The sequence below is a fragment of the Lycium barbarum genome, chromosome 4 (assembly GCF_019175385.1).
Source record: "Lycium barbarum isolate Lr01 chromosome 4, ASM1917538v2, whole genome shotgun sequence".
Lineage (NCBI taxonomy): Eukaryota > Viridiplantae > Streptophyta > Magnoliopsida > Solanales > Solanaceae > Lycium > Lycium barbarum.
Genome location: NC_083340.1, coordinates 26,475,540 through 26,492,182, shown reverse-complemented (window position 1 = coordinate 26,492,182; position 16,643 = coordinate 26,475,540). Strand labels below are relative to the sequence as shown.

Below are 16,643 nucleotides of genomic sequence, written 5' to 3'. Positions count from 1 at the left end.
GATTCAAACAGGCTCTAAGAGCCCATTTGGATTGGCTTATTTAAGTGCTCTTAGATCAAAATAACTTTTAGACCTGTTGTAATGTTTGGATAAAATAAAAAAAATATTTTTAACCACTTATCCAAACGGGCTATAAAATTATTGATATTTTTGGATGAAAAATTTAAGCTAGGAAAAAAAAAGAAAAGAAAAGGGGCGATCGCCATCGCATAGATAGAAGAGAGAGAAGGAGAGGCGTGTGACTCTAAAAAACTGTTTGATTCTTAAGTTGAGGGATTGAAAATCTCGCCGGCGAATCTTTGCTTTGAAATCGCCGGGGAGTTGACTGATCGGAGGTGAATAGAAGTATTTAAGGATGGTGAATTCAATGGTGGAAAGAGCAACGAGCGATATGCTGATAGGTCCTGATTGGGCTATGAATCTCGAGATCTGCGATATTTGCAATCACGATCCTGCGTATATATGCTTCTCTTTCCTTCCTCTAGTTTTTGCCGCTTTTTATTTTTTATTTTTGGTTTATATGATTTGAGTAATATCACAGAGTTGACTCTAAGTGTAACTAACTGAATTTCCAAGTTAGATGTAAGTAGTTGCTCGTGAGTTGAGTTGTTGAAGACTTATTGGGGATTGTTTTAGGAGGGGTAGAGGTAGTATGGGGGAGATGTGATTAGACATGACATGACGCAGCTTCAGCCACACGGCTTTAAGTTGTTGAAGACTTACAATACTTTAGATGAATGTATAATATAATGGCAGTTGTCCTATTTATCTAAAAGGAAAAACTAATAGTGCCTCTGCTGAGAATTTCTTCAAAAAACTGTTAATTAGATGAGGTGATTGATTAGGCTAAATCCTGTTTGGTTAGGAAGTCAGGGGAGTACAAGCTACACTATGCAAAAAGGAACTGAAGGATTTTGTTGTTATCTCCTGCTAAATATGAAATTACTTTTGCACTGCCTATCAGTGAGCTTTAGTCTTTAGGTCTCTCTGGGTAGTCAAAGTCTAGTTTAGGGTTTGCGTATCATTTTGTGTGGGAAAAATATCCTTGTGAGCTGCCCCCAGGGTGTGGCCTAGTGTGAGGTCTCAGTTTCAAATCCCAGCAGAAACAAAAAAAATTAGGTGATTTCTTCCCATCTGTCCTAGCCTTGGTGGACAGAGTTATTTGGTACTTGTTGTTGGTGGGAGGTGGCTGGCCCTGACACCACAATATCAAAAAAAAAAAAAAAATTGTCCTTGTGAGTTCTTAGGTGTTGACATGATGAACGAAATGGCCCTTCTTAGTCGTAACTTCATTTTTCTTTGTATCTTATGCTATCCAATGCACTGTTTTCCTTAAAAACTCTGATGAGCTACTCCTCCGAATATACATGATAATTCTCGAAGCTATGGCGTTTCTTTGTCGATTGGGTCTGAAAATAGCGTTGTATAATCTGTTGTTTATATGTATTGTGTAGCATCGGATTTATCCTCTCCTTGTGCCAATGATGCGTGCAAGGAGATATAGCTGTTCCATAAACTGAAACGGTTGGCCTACCAGCCCATTGAATTCTTATAATTGTTGCCTTGGTGTCAAATGGTACTCCCAATATCCTAAAAGATAGATCATTTTTACTTATCAAACCCAAAACCTCTTTTTAATAAGTTTTCTGACTGTGTTGTCAAAGGTGCGTTTGAGCCCTAAATGTAGCCAACTGTAAGGTGTTGTTTCAGTGAAAATGCCATTAAGGCGTGCATCTTAGCCAAGGAAAACCAACCAATGTTTTGTTTGAGAACACTATTAATTATTGAAGTTACTGTAAGGTGTTGTTTCAGTGAAAATGCCATTAAGGCGTGCATCTTAGCAAAGGAAAATCAACCAATGTTTTGTTTGAGAACACTATTAATTATTGAAGTTACATGAGTTCTGACTTGGAAAAGATGGCAGTGGATAACGAATTTAGCCGAAACAAAGCGTTGTATTAATCGTGAAGAAATGCCAGAAATGAATAAGTCTCTGCCAAGTCCATGATTTTTGCGGATGCTAAACTTGCCTAGACCAATTGCGTTTGGGAATCATCTCCACGTTTGTCCATTTTGTCTTAGGTCCAGAACTTCATGTCTTCATCAACCACACGGTTGGAATCGTGAACTGGATCAGCATGTTGTTTCTGTGTGATTCCTTTCAATCGCGGAGATGAATGGAAATCTTCTCCTTATTTTTCCCTTTTCCCCATTTTTTAATTCTCTGATTTTTCAACTTTTTGCTGAAAACATGATCTTCCTTCAATCTTTTTGATACAATTCTTCGTCTTTTGTTCCTTTTGAGTTCATAGACCTTGAAACCAACAAAATAAGTTAGTTATGCTGTTGAACCTTTACTTAAAGAAGCTACAACTCAAGTAAAAGATGGCTTTACAAGGTGGATCTTGGAACAGAAACAAGAATTACTTCAAATTTGAAAATTGGTGGTTAGGTACTGAAGGATTTTCTGATAGAGTCAAGGAATGGTGGAACTCTTTTAATTTCAGAGGAAGACCTGATTTCATATTAGCTTCTAAGCTAAAAGCTCTTAAAATTAAGCTAAAGGAGTGGAGTAGAAGTGAGCAAGGAAACTTGGGTGCACAAAGGAGATCCTTGTTAAGCAAAATAGCAAAGCTGGATGCAATTCTTGAAGAAAGGAGGATGACAGAAGATGCCACAGTCAGAAAGGCAACATTGCTGATGGAGTATGAAGAGCTGATTAAAAATGAAGAGATATCATGGAGACAAAAATCAAGATCTCTATGGTTAAAGGAAGGTGATAGAAATACGAAGTTCTTTCACAAGATGGCAAATGCACATAAAAGATACAACAATATTGATCAACTGCTTGTTCAAGGGGAAATAACGCAGGATCCAGTCAGGATTGAAGAAGAAATTGTTGGGTTATTATCAAAAGCTATTTTTAGAAACAACACAATGGAGACCTACTTGTCATTTTACTAACTGCCCAGTGTTGTCAGAGGAGGAGGAGGAGTCACTGCAAGGAAACTTTGAGGAAAGTGAAGTGCTGAAATGTTTAAAATTATGTGCAACTGATAAAGCACCTGGTTCAGATGGCTTCACTATGGGATTCTTCATCAAATGCTGGGAGGTGGTGAAGCAAGATATTATGAATACACTGCAAAATTTTCATGAACAAGGAATGTTTGAAAGAAGTTTCAATGCCACATTCATAGCTCTTATACCAAAGAAGAAAGGGGCTAAAGAGATGAGGGATTTCAGGCCAATTAGCTTGATTGGCAGCATTTACAAGATTCTATCTAAAATTCTCACTGAAAGATTGAAAAGAGTGATGGATAAACTGGTAGACTCCCAACAAATGGCCTTCATCAAAGGAAGGCAAATCATGGATGCTGTTTTAATAGCCAATGAAGCAGTAGATTCCAGAATGAAGCAGTAGATTCCAGAATGAAGCAAAAGAAGCTTGGAATTTTGTGCAAACTTGATATTGAGAAAGCATATGACCATGTTAATTGGGGATATCTTCTGAGCTTATTGGTGTGTATGGGTTTTGGGCAAAAGTGGATACATTGGATCAAATACTGTATTTCAACAGTAAGCTTTTCAGTACTGATAAATGGGTCACCAGCAGCAGGTTTTTTCAAAACTCAAAGAGGACTCCGGCTGGGAGATCAACTTTCACCTTTTCTATTTCTGTTAGCTATGGAGGGTCTCAACAAAATGGTTAAAACTGGAAATTTCTATGGATGGATAAGAGGTTTTGATGTTGCAAGAGCTGGTCGGGAGAATATGGAGATTACTCACCTACAATATGCAGATGATACTCTCATATTTTGTGATGCAGAAGAAGAACAACTTAAAATCCTAAGGGTAATTCTGGTTTTATTTGAAGGATTTTCTGGTTTACATATCAATTGGAGGAAAAGTTTCTTATACCCGATCAATGAAGTGCCAAATATGGAGTTGTTGAATGCTATCTTAGGTGGTGAAATTGGTGATCTACCAACCACTTATCTTGGAATGCCTTTAGGAGCAAAGTCTAAATCCATAAGAATTTGGAACAGTGTGGTTGAGAAATGTGAGAAAAAACTGGCAAGATGGAAGACTCAATATCTATCCTTGGGTGGTAGATTGACACTTATTAATTCTGTTCTTGATGCTCTACCAACATACATGATGTCTTTGTTCCCTATCCCAACAGGGATTATCAAAAGGTTGGATAGCATAAGGAGGAACTTTCTGTGGCAAGGGAACAAAGAAAGGAAAGGGTATCATCTGGTGAAGTGGAAAGCTTTGTTAGTAGGGAAGAAATATGGAGGCTTAGGGATCAAGAATCTGAAAGTTCATAGTAAAGCACTCAAAATGAAATGGTTATGGAAGTACAATAATGATAATGAGAATCAACTTTTGTGGGGGCAGGTCATCAGAGCTAAGTATGAAGAGGAGGATAATTGGATGACAAAAGTGGTTACTACACCATATGGAGTAAGTTTATGGAGATCCATCAGAGCATTGTGGGATGAATTCAAGCTGAATACCAAGATAAAAGTGGGTAATGGGGTGAAGACTGATTTCTGGAAGGATGTTTGGCATGAGGCAGGAAAGATGGCATCACTTTTCCCAGCCATACATAATCTTGTATTGCACCAGCAAAGGAGTATAGCAGATCATTGGACCCCTCAAGGATGGAGCTTTAATCTCAGGAGGCATTTAAATGACTGGGAAATTCCAAGGGTAGCTGAATTTTTTAGTACAATAGAGCAGTTCAGTGGACTGGAGACAGGGAAAGATGTGTTATGGTGGCAGGACAATAGCAAGGGAATCTTCAAGGTAAATTTAGCTTACAGATGGATGAATCAGGACAGTCAACAACTGGCTATGGAAACAAATTTGGAAAACAAAAATTCCACATAAAGTAGCATGCTTTATATGGTTACTAGCTAAGGAGGCAGTGTTGACACAAGAAAATTTGATGAGAAGAGGGTTGCCACTATGCTCCAGTTGCTTTTTTTGTGGTGATGATGCAGAGACAGTTAACCATCTATTCCTACATTGCAAGGTAACAGGACAACTATGGAGATTATTCTTAAATCTTAAGGGTATATCTTGGACTATGCCTGGAAGGATTACAGAGGCACTTCACAGCTGGGAGGAGGCAGGGTTGCAAGCAAAGAACAGAGGGAGATGGAGAATTGTCCCTGCTAGCATTTGGTGGACAATCTGGAAGGAGAGAAACTCTAGGTGTTTTGAAAATGTAGAAAATAGTATGCAGAAAATCAAGCTGAATTGTATTATGTTATTATGTTTTTGGTGTAATCAGGTCTATTCCACTGATACAGTCTCCATCATTGATGTATTAGATTCAATGTAGGAGTAGGATCTCAGAAAGTTGGAATACCTTTGTAAATATGGTTCAGTACAACCTATGTACTGTTTTGATCAGGATGAAATATAGATACAGTTACCAATTTCAAAAAAAAAAAAAAAAACTCAAGTAAAAGACGTTAATTCCCAACTTATTAATTCCCTCGAACTTACACTTTTGCTTATCCTCAAACAAAACAAAATAACAAGAGCATTTTACACATTAAGCACTTATGACTTCGGGTGGTATCAACAATTTACTTCAAGTCACTTGCATTCTCGACTAGTCTTTTTTTTTGGACCTTGCCTAAACTAGGTGGACTAACTTAATGAAGATCATTGGTTTGATGTTGGCTGCACCCATTTAACTGTGAGTGCACCTGACAAACTTACCATCCCACAAAAAAAGAAAGAGTCTTGATTGCATCTGAAAGTGCAGCCTGTTCAAATGATTTTAAGTCTGTCCTTTAGCTGTATCTGCAGTACATGTGTTCCATGTTTGGACGTCCTTTTCTGGGCTCCAGAGGGTTTCACCTCATATGCACAGTTGATAATTTTATTACTCAGATTGACGATAAATATTACGTGCATTAAATGGAAATCTGGGTATTGTGAAGGAATTGAAGATGCTTTGAAAAATATGACTTTCTGTGTGTCAACTCAAGTTCTGGTACTTAAAAGTTTTTGTTTTGTTGGTCAAAATATGAACCTGTAGATGGTATATTTTCTTAGCTCTTTTGGTTAACTGGCAGTGTGATCTTTAGACCTTTTGTAAATAATTTCTGTAATATTTCACATCTGTGGTGTTTCGGATTATTAACAAGATATAGCTTTACCTTTTCCCCAAAAGAAAAATATTAAATAGAAATCCAATGAAGTAGATTGTACTTGCATCATGTAGTGGTGCTCACGTTTCCTTGTCTTTTTAAATTTTCTCTCGTTTTATTGGGTTGTTGATAAAGGTGTGTGCTTTTACCTTTAAGATTGTTTAAAGTTGTTATTGATATTTATGTTCTTTTGTGGCTTTACCAGGCAAGCCAAAGATGTTGTGAAAGGAATAAAAAGACGTCTTGGTAGTAAGAATCCCAAAGTCCAACTTCTTGCTTTGACAGTAAGCTTCTAAAGCCATCAAAATTGATGCTTTAACACTTCATTCATATGGACTGTTAAGTCTCCAACTTTTGTGTTACTTTGTCATTCTTTGTTTTGCGTAGGAGATGTTCAGGTGTTAAATTTATGCTACCTCTTTTCGTCAATTGTTTCATGTTCATCTACAAATTAGAAGGTTAAAGATATTATTCAGATTGCTGTACATTTTGGCTCTAGGTACACTACTAGTACTAAGGCTTTGTCCTTGAGATTTCTCTTGCTTTATTTGGTGGTTGTTACCTATAGATGTGACCTTAATATGTACCTAGCCAAACTTGCAATGAATTTACAACAGTTAGAGAATGCTACAGCTGTCCCTCATAGGTTGTGTTAGGGTTTCCACCCCAAAATGGTTTATGATGATCCTGAGTTACTCACCATTAAGGTTTTGAGGTGAATGTTTAGAATCTTTCACCTGGTAACAGAGTGAAACTTTGGTGAGTCTGTTTTCACAACTGCTCTCTCTTTATGTTCGATAAGTCTAGGCTTCTTCCCTCAACTCAACTCATGGAGCTACTCCGGGTTTACACCTCCCTCAATTTAGTCTGTCGATCCACTAACATTACTCCAGGTCGACTCATTAGACTGTTGAGCCTAATCTATCTCCCTCGATTCTAGGCCCGCTACTGTTGAACCTCTTTTCTCTCTTCTTTCAAAAAAGTGGCCAAAATTCCACGTGCGGAAGGGTGCTGAAGAATCCTGTACTTGTATCTCATTGTAGTATAAGGGTTTCCAAAGGGGTTTATATGATCTCGAGCTACTTGACCCATTTCCTTAAAGCTTAAGTCAAATTATAGTAAAGATTGTTCATTCCGCGGGGATTGGCTTCTTTTCTGAACAAAATAGTTGTGAAACCACTATATAAGAAATCGATTTAAGTTGGCCATTTTCTACAACTAGAAGAAATTTTCTGGGCAAGCCAATATAATACTTGGAAAGAAAAGTTTCAGCAATAAGAAATAATTGATTGATGAAGATAAGGCTGGGATCTTGGTTTCACTTGATGTTGGAAATTAATGTCAAGTAATTTATTTTCCTCTGTCATTCTCACTTTGATATGACTGCCCCTCTCAATCACGTTCAACTATTACAAGTTATCTAATTGAATGCACTCCTTGCTGTTATGCATCTAGTTGAACTCTTGTGATGCATTAAAGTAGAGAAAGCTTTACCATTTGGTTGGGTTTATAGAATTGTACAGGACTCCTTTCAGTTTTCTTTATAACCACAAGTAGATTCATACACTATTTTCCCCTTTCTGTTAATATCTAGTGAGCAAAGGAAAACATGATTCAGTAGATTTATGTGGAAAATTGATAAGTTCACTTTTCCTTAACTCCTACAAGATTTGGACATAAAAACTGTATCTCAAAGTAGGCATGTCTTAGCATTCAAATACATATATATTTTCACTCTGTCAACCTGTAAGCTTTAAGAGTCTTTAGTTGCCTAAATGTCCCTTCATTAATAGTGTGACCTTATGAGAGAGTGTGAAAATTTTCATGTCATCTTTTAAGTTTCTAAAAATCATGAAGGAATACTGAAATTTGATTTACTGTTGCTTTAACATTTTTTAACTCAGAACTCCAGCCTATCAAATCAATAAGTTGATTGGACATTATAATTTGAGTTCCATTTTTCAGCTGTTGGAAACAATTGTGAAGAATTGTGGGGATATTGTCCATATGCATGTTGCTGAGAAAGATCTCCTTCATGAGATGGTGAAAATTGTAAAAAAGAAGGTAACTTTTTGCTGACTCTCAAATTCCCCTATGTCTTCTTTGAACTTTTTTCTCTCTTCACAAAGTTAAGGCATCTTTATGTACTGTTTTGTAACAGCAACCTGACTTGCATGTCAAGGAAAAAGTATTAATTTTGATAGACACATGGCAAGAAGCATTTGGAGGACCAAGGGCAAGATATCCACAATTTTATGGGGCATACCAGGAGTTGCTGGTAAGTCTTCCTACTGGTTTTAATTTGTGTATCTGCATTTGATAGTTATTCATGTCATTAGTAGGTATCTAAACAATTAAGAAAAGAAACTGGGTCAATTGGTGATAGTTCAGTTTTCATGTCATCCAATCAGCAACTACTTAGTATAGGGTCCAGTTGCAGCATAGTAGTTGTTGGAGGAATGCATATATCCAAACAGTTCAATGGTTGCTAAAATTCCAATATAGATGCTTATTGAACCAAACTTCCAGCTTCCACCACACGTAGTTTGTTCATTCACAGTTGTCATGCCATGTCATTCCTTTAGTATTTTGTTGCTTCTCAAAAGGGAGTTTTAAACATATTGCTTGACGTTTCAGCGCATTGGAGCTGTATTCCCTCAGAGATCTGAGAAATCAGCCCCTGTGTTCACACCTCCCCAAACACATCCGCTGGCTTCATACCCACAGAATCTCCGGAATCCTGAATCTGGACAGGAAGCAGCTGAGACTTCTGCAGAGGCTGAATATCCAGCCTTGAGGTCATTTTTCTATGTTTCTTTCTCTGTTTTTTCTTGTCCTGTTGCGGAGCTATCAGCAAGTGCAGTTAGTATAATTGATGTTGAAAAGCGAGAATGGAGAGCCAGTCTAGGAGAATACTTCTCCTACTTGTCCCTGCGCAACTTTTTGATGAGCAGTTTCTTAGGGAATACCTTGACATATTTTGATGGTTGAGCTCAATGCCTCCACCGAATGTAAATTTAGGCAGTTGATAAGTATACACATGTTTAAAGTCAACGGAAAACCATCACTTGATGACAGTGCAACAAAGAATTGAAGAGAACTTAGGATTAATTTCCTCTATCAGCAATGATACTCTCTTATTGCCCAAAATGTAACCCTTAGGACTGATTGCTGGTATGTCATATATCTTATTGTGCAATGTCTGCTTGAACTGCCAAAGATTATAGGGTCTTGATCCAAGTTCACTGAGTTGATCTAAAATCTCTGGTAGAATTGAAAAGTGGGAGGATCATAGCAGGTACACTGTAGGATTCTGTAGGATTCTGTAGGATCACTAATGGGTTTTTAGGATCAGTAGTAGTCTCCTACTACTTCGCCAGTTATACTAGTTTTCTTCATTTTGATGTATTTTGTGAAATCCAGATGTTAGATTACACAATTCAAGATTAATCTGCTCAGCTGTAAATAGAAGTAATAAAATATATATGAATATCTATTCTCGCGTCTTACTTCTTTTTATTTCAGAATTTGTATTTGATATAGTATTTGTCTATGATTTTTGTTCTCTCTCTCTTCTGAAATGCATTATCATATCTAGACTTGATGTTACATGTTTACACTAATTTGAGCTCATTTATGTTGTCCTTCAAGTGTCAATAATTGTTAGAACCTGTTTCTGGTAAGATCTGATGAGTCTACCATCCAAATTTAAAATGTGGTCCTGAGATCCCTGAAGTGATCCCATGTAGGATCCGCAGGAGAAAAACAAGTTATTTAGACCTGTCGTTAATTACTTTGGATTTCGTTTAAGGTTGACTTTTCTGCTAAACTTCTGAATCTGCACTCTATATGCCAATCTTCACACAGACTCACGTGTTATCCCCCCACCATATTATATTATTATGGTGGACGATGCATTTCTGTTTTGTAAAGGGAAGCAAGATGAGTGATTTGCAGCTGACGGTGAATGGCATTTAATACCCTATACCGCTTATCTTTCGGCTGCTAGGCTTGCTGTGGTAGTTAATGTTCATTTTCTTCTTTTTGTGTTGCTAGCTTGACAGAGATCCAAAATGCACGTGGTATCATGGATGTCCTTGCTGAAATGCTGAGTGCATTAGATCCTGAAAACAAAGAGGTAGAATCTTGCTCATAGCATCTATTACAACAACAACAACAACATATCCGGTGTAATCCCACAAGGTGGGGTCTCGGGAGGTTAGGATGTTATTGTACGCAGACCTTACCCCTACCTCATGGAGGTAGAGAGGCTGTTTCTTGAAGACCCTAGGCTTAAGCAGTGTTATCAAAAGCGAAAAGCGCAAAAAAGCTCTAAGGTCAGCTGGGGCTTTAAGCGCAAATAAAGCGTGGGCTTTAATGAAAAAGGTGCAATGGTGCAATATATATATATATATATATATATATATATATATATATATATATATATATATATATATATATATATATATATATATATATATATATATATATAATCCAAGACATAATAATAATAAGCATGAATAACAAATACATAGACAAAGAAATTGTAAAAACATTACGATAAAGTGAAATATCAATTATCTAGTGTCACCTCTTCAAGAGAGGCTCATTGGCAAGGAAAGGTAAGTCTTAGAGCCTTGATGATGACACTGAAGCTCACATGGAGAGAGGCGAAGCGCTCAACATGTTTTTAGCCTCGATTCAGGGCTTAAGCGCGCCTTTGACAACACTGAATTAAGTAACTAAAAACAAAGCAATTTTAAAAATAACGTACAAAAGCAAAGGAGACATAGCGAATAATGACAAAATCATTACATAGCATTCTGGAAAAAGAACATTAACAACAACAAAATAATGCGATAATCGAAGCAAAGAAACAACAGGTATTAGCAGAAATCGAAGGCCAAGAAACTAGGATTTTCTATTAAGGGTATTATTCAACAATTAAGATATTCTTACTCTGATAAAAGTCGCGGCATAGTGTTGTCAACTCACATAGTCCCACACTCGCACCTTAGAGAAATATTTACCTCTAAGTAGAATGCTGGATATTTAGTGTTGAACTTCCCTAAATTTATTTGAGGTTTTCTTTTGTGCTGAAATTTTATCTTTTTTTTTTTTTTGGCTGGGTTGGCGCTCTTTGTTCACTATGATAATGTCTTTGCTTGTCGGCTTACAGGGGCTGAAACAAGAGGTGATTGTTGATTTGGTTGAACAATGTCGCACCTACAAGCAAAGAGTAGTACACCTTGTAAACTCAACTACGTAAGGCCTTGTTTTACTCAGACTACTTCTCGTTAAGTGCCTTTCCCTAAAATCTTGATACATTTGTCAAAAAATTAGATTTTGTTGGTACTATATCCGTATTGGAAGTGAACTGATGGGGAGATTAGGGTCCCGTTTGGACATATTAAAATTTATCCATTTTTCCAAAAACTATTATCAAATCAATGTTTGATTAACAAATTGTTACTCCTACAATTTCCCAACTCAAACTTGAAGTTCGTTTTAAAGTTTGCAAAAGTGTTGCAAACCAGTTTTTCAAGTAATTTTCTTTTCCGAGCCTTATCCACTGTTTGCATTTGCAGTTTAGCATGTTCTGTTGGGAAAATGAGAGCAAGAGGGGGGAGTGTTTGTTTTTTTTTTTTTTTTTTCTGAATTAATTGATTAGTGTCTTTTCTTTCTTTTTATGCTGAAGTAATAGATTTCATTTTATTTATTTATTTATTTATGTGTTACGCAGTTAAGAATTCCTTTTTCTAGTAAAAGAGCTTAAGTTTAAATAAAAAGTTGAAGCTTCTGACTTATACTCCTTCTGTCCCATAAGAAGTGTCACCTTAGTCAAAAACATGCATATTAAGACATCAATGATGAAGTGTGAAGTTTACCAAATTACCCTTATGTAAATTTTTTTTTTTTTTCCTCTTGATGATTAGAGCATATGCACAAGTAGTCCATCTTTTGACATTGGGAATCCAATCATCATCATTTAGAATACTACTACTACTTTTATCCTAGGGCAAAGTTGGAAAAAACTAGTCAATATATGCATTGATTTCCTAAGGTGACACTTATTATGGGACAATTTTTTTTGGCTAAGGTGACATTTATTATGGGACGGAGGGAGTACCACTTTGGTAAGTCATTGTCGGTAAGAGAAGTACAGGCTAACCGTCTTTAATGCCATCTCCTGTCATTATTTTTGCAGTAAAGTTCTAATAATTCAGTCAGGACTGCAATATTTATCAAGCATTACAATATGCTGGACTGGCCTTGATATTAAAGCTTAAATCGAATCTCTTATTCTTATTCTGGGCCTTTTCTGTTTTTCCTCTCTGCTGTGCCATCTTTGTTATGAGCCATTTGGTTGTGATTCCTGTGGATCCTTATATATGCCTGATGCAGGGATGAATCACTGCTCTGCCAAGGGCTAGCACTGAATGATGAGTTGCAGCGTGTATTGGCCAAGCATGAAGCTATTGCTTCTGGAACTTCTGTTAAAGTGGAAAAGCCGAAATCTGAACCACCTCAACCACTTGTAAATGTTGATGCTCCACTTATTGACACCGGTGACAGCAAACAATCAGACCCAGGGTAAACAAGTATTATCTGTGTCATCCTCCTATTTGACCTCTGTATTTCCAGACTTCAATATGCTTGATTTACTTTCTTTTTGAGAGAGCTCATAGCTTCAGTAGTATACGTGGATTTTCTAGATTGAAATATTAAATTTTAATTGCTTAAAATGAGTGACCTTAAAGTTATTATCATTTAGATTAGGACTTTTTAAAGGTTAAGAATTCCTTAATCTTTTGCTATTACAAGATCGATGAAGAATTACCAACTATGAGACTTTATTCTTTGCAATGTAGAATTTTCCTATTCAGTGCTAGGTGATTGTACTTTAAATAAGCTTTAACTTCCCAAAGAAAAGGGGGAATATGATAGAAAATCCTGCGTATTCATTTTAGTTTTTGAGTCGTAGACAGATGTGAAGCAATCATAACGGTTACCAGTTTCAAAAAGATGTGAAGCAATCTTTTTCATCTAAGTCGCTTGGTGTGTTTTTCAGATCTACATCAAGTGCTAGCTTAGGGACACAGTTGCTTCTTCCTGCTCCTCCATCTGCTAGCAGTCCATCAACAACAACAAAAGTTGACCCGAAAATTGATCTTCTAAGTGGAGATGATTTCGGCTCACCTACGACTGAGAATATCCTGGCCCTTGTTCCCGTTGGTGGAGAACCTCAGCCTGCAAGTCCTGTTTCACAGCAGAATGCCCTTGCTCTTGTTGACATGTTTTCATCACCCAGCAACTCGCAATCTCCATATTCAGCTGGGCAGACGCATCCTTTGTCCCCTCAATTTCAACAACAGATTTTCAATTCTACCCAGCCAGCTTTGTATCCGAATGGAAGTGTCCCTGGTACAACACATACACAAGGCTCTAATGTGGCCTGGAACGGACAGATATCGCAGCAACAGCAATCATCTTCTCCAGTTTATGGTGCATTTCTTTGTCATTCTGTTTTATCTCCAAAAAAAATCTGCATGCATTCTGTCCGAGTATGAAGTTCTATAGAAATGTGTACTCTGTTAGCTATTGGTCGAATTTCATCCTCAGTATTATTCTCTATTACCTGAAAAGACTGAGCAACCATTAGTTATATTAGCGAAGAGTTAAACAGGGTTATGCTTAAGTATTGCTGTATTTGAAGTTGGTGTGCCTCATGTGTAGATCCCAATTTCTGTGCCTCATGTATTGCCTGAATTCTATGACCTCTTGCTCATTGAGTTTCTGAATTGTTACTCACATAGTGCTTGTCCAATTTCTTATTAGGCGGTCAAAGCAGTTCTTTTCCACCACCTCCATGGGAAGCTGAGGCAGCAGAGAATGGCCAAAATGTGGGGAATCCTCATGCTCAACCAATGCAAAATAATCAGTTATTGCCAGGTAGTCCACATGCTCTACCAATGCACAACAATCAGCTAATGTCCGGTAGTCCGAATGCTTTATCAATGCAAAATAACCAGCTGATGGCAGCTAACAGCCAGAAATTGGCTGGTGGTTCGCATGTTCATGGTATGTATGCACAACCGATTACTGGTGGTCAGCCTGCCATGATGAACCAGGCTATGCAAAGCAATCAGATGGTAGGCTTGCATCCTCAACAAATCCAAGGTGGGCAATTGATGGGTATGTTTCCACAACAAATGGCACCTGGGCACATGGCTTATATGTATGCCCAACAACAAATGTATGGCAACCAAATGGCTGGTTATGGCTATGGTTATGCCCAACCACAGAACACACAATTTCTTAATCAGAGAATGTCTGGGCTCTCTGTGAGGGATGATGGAGTCCTAAATAATTCGTCCTATCCAGTTTCAACTCCTTCGTACATACCATCTGGAAAACCCTCAAAGCCGGAGGATAAACTATTTGGGGACCTTGTTGACATTTCAAAGTTCAAATCATCCAAAACTACTCCTGGCAGAGCTGGGAGCATGTGACTGTGACTGGTTTCTTCACATTTCTTTTTTTCTTCAATATAATTCTCACGTCTATTTAGTAATCAAGCTTCTGTTGTTTGTTCTGATTCTTTCCTCAATACTTAATTTTGGCGCATTGTTCCTTTTAGTCCATACACATTTAATGGTTCTTTGTGAGAGTTTGTGTACATTTCTTGTAGAGAGTAAAACCAAGATCACAAAGAAAGGAAGTCGACAAACCTTTTTTGCCAGCTGGAATATGTATAGAATATCTCCATTTATGTTTGTCTTGTGCAGCTGGGTGCTGTTATTACTTATAATTTGTCATGCAGTTTTTGTGCTTTTACCTGGAAGTTCTTAGATGCGCTGTGAACCCCTGTACCAGTAAGAGCTTTATGGCTCACTAGGGAGATATTGCATGAATGCCTTGCCTGCAGAATTGTAATAGTAGGATAATCCATTGTTTGTTGAGCTACAACTGGGGAAGTCAAAGTTTTACAGTGTCTTCCGCTGTTCTCTGTTTTGGTATTTGTTTCTTTATACTCGATTCCTTTGCTTTAAATGGAAAATGAAGATATTATACCGCAGTGTTTAAACTGGTTGGTCGACTCCTCATGCTTCTGAAGTGTGATATTAACAAGTGCTTTTATCAGCCATTCATACTGCCCTTGAGGTGCATTAAGACCTCTCAAAGGTGTATTATCTTCTAGTTTGTAGGTCTTGAATAATTCATTTTGTGGAAAATTTGCCAGAATGATGTCGAGGATGAAGATGGTATATAGTTTGCAGCTGCAAAGATATTCCCCAGATTTTACCATGCCGGGTGTATGTTTTCTACTCCCCGTTGACTATTGATCGACATTCTACTGGGGAATTTATGAGTCGAGACTGCAATTTCCCATCTTTTATATGTGTAATTCATGCGCTTATGCTTCAGCTGCTCCTTGATATGTTAGAAATGGCATATACAAATTAGGTCTTTATACATACCAGTGTACTTGCCCACACTTCGCGTAGTGATAAAAAAAGAATCAAAAGTTTATTAATATCAAAACATGATGTATAAATTATAGAATGAAAGAATTTGTGAAAAATATATTCTAGGTTAAACACGAAAATAATAATAATTTAAATTGATGTATGTAGAATTTAAATAAAAAATCATATATAAAATTCTAACATAAATTTAGTGTAGGACAAGAAATCTTCATGGTAAGAGGAAATTTAGATAAGATGAGAAAAAATTAATATGATAAGAAAGCATCTACAAGTACTAAATTTCTAGTCGCTTATATATGATGAGAAAACTTAAACGAAGATTAATAAAAAAGTTGAATAAAAAGTAGGTCTTATTGAAAATTATTTTCAAACTTCTCTGATTAAAGTGATCTATTTAATCCAAATTAAAGTTTATAGGCCATTCGTCGTAAAATATAATCGTCTAAGATGAACTAATACTTCTAAAAAGAAGTATTGAGTAAGTTTCACATAAGTACTGTAATTAAAAAGTACGTGAGTGAATATGCATTTAAGTCGTATCACTCGGTAATCCACAACTAAGGTGAGAAAATATGAAAATTTTGGTGGAGAAATAAGAAAATTTGACTCTTAAATACAACGAAATTTACTGTCATAATGTCACGGTATTTCGCATCATCTAATTTGAATTGAGAAAATAAACACACACATAACTGTATAACATAATTTTTCCACTACATATTAGGAATATTTTTTCTTTCAATTAACTGTATAAATATACTAAAATCTCAAATAAATCCACGTCATTTGCACAACTTGCCAAATGAAATATTTAATCTGATAGATTAATTTTTTAAAAATAGATTAAGATATAAAAAATGAATTTACCTAACACATAGCCGTGTAAATACTTAGAGAAAAAGATATATACAACACAAAAAAAATAATAAAAAATAATAAAAAATTAAACAATAAAAATAACTTAGGTTCCAAATTGATA

General features: G+C 36.5%; 1 protein-coding gene across 1 annotated transcript; it reads left to right on the top strand.

The window, feature by feature from the left end:
• The first annotated feature begins 147 nt into the window (after nucleotides 1–147).
• On the top strand, nucleotides 148–14,950 carry LOC132635649 (TOM1-like protein 9). The gene is made up of 10 exons (XM_060352125.1): nucleotides 148–456; nucleotides 6,379–6,457; nucleotides 8,139–8,237; nucleotides 8,335–8,451; nucleotides 8,811–8,971; nucleotides 10,230–10,311; nucleotides 11,353–11,438; nucleotides 12,579–12,767; nucleotides 13,246–13,679; nucleotides 14,013–14,950. The coding sequence occupies exons 1-10, from the start codon at nucleotides 356–358 to the stop codon at nucleotides 14,684–14,686; spliced, it is 2,022 nt and encodes a 673-aa protein (XP_060208108.1). The 5' UTR covers nucleotides 148–355; the 3' UTR covers nucleotides 14,687–14,950.
• The last annotated feature ends 1,693 nt before the right edge of the window (nucleotides 14,951–16,643 follow it).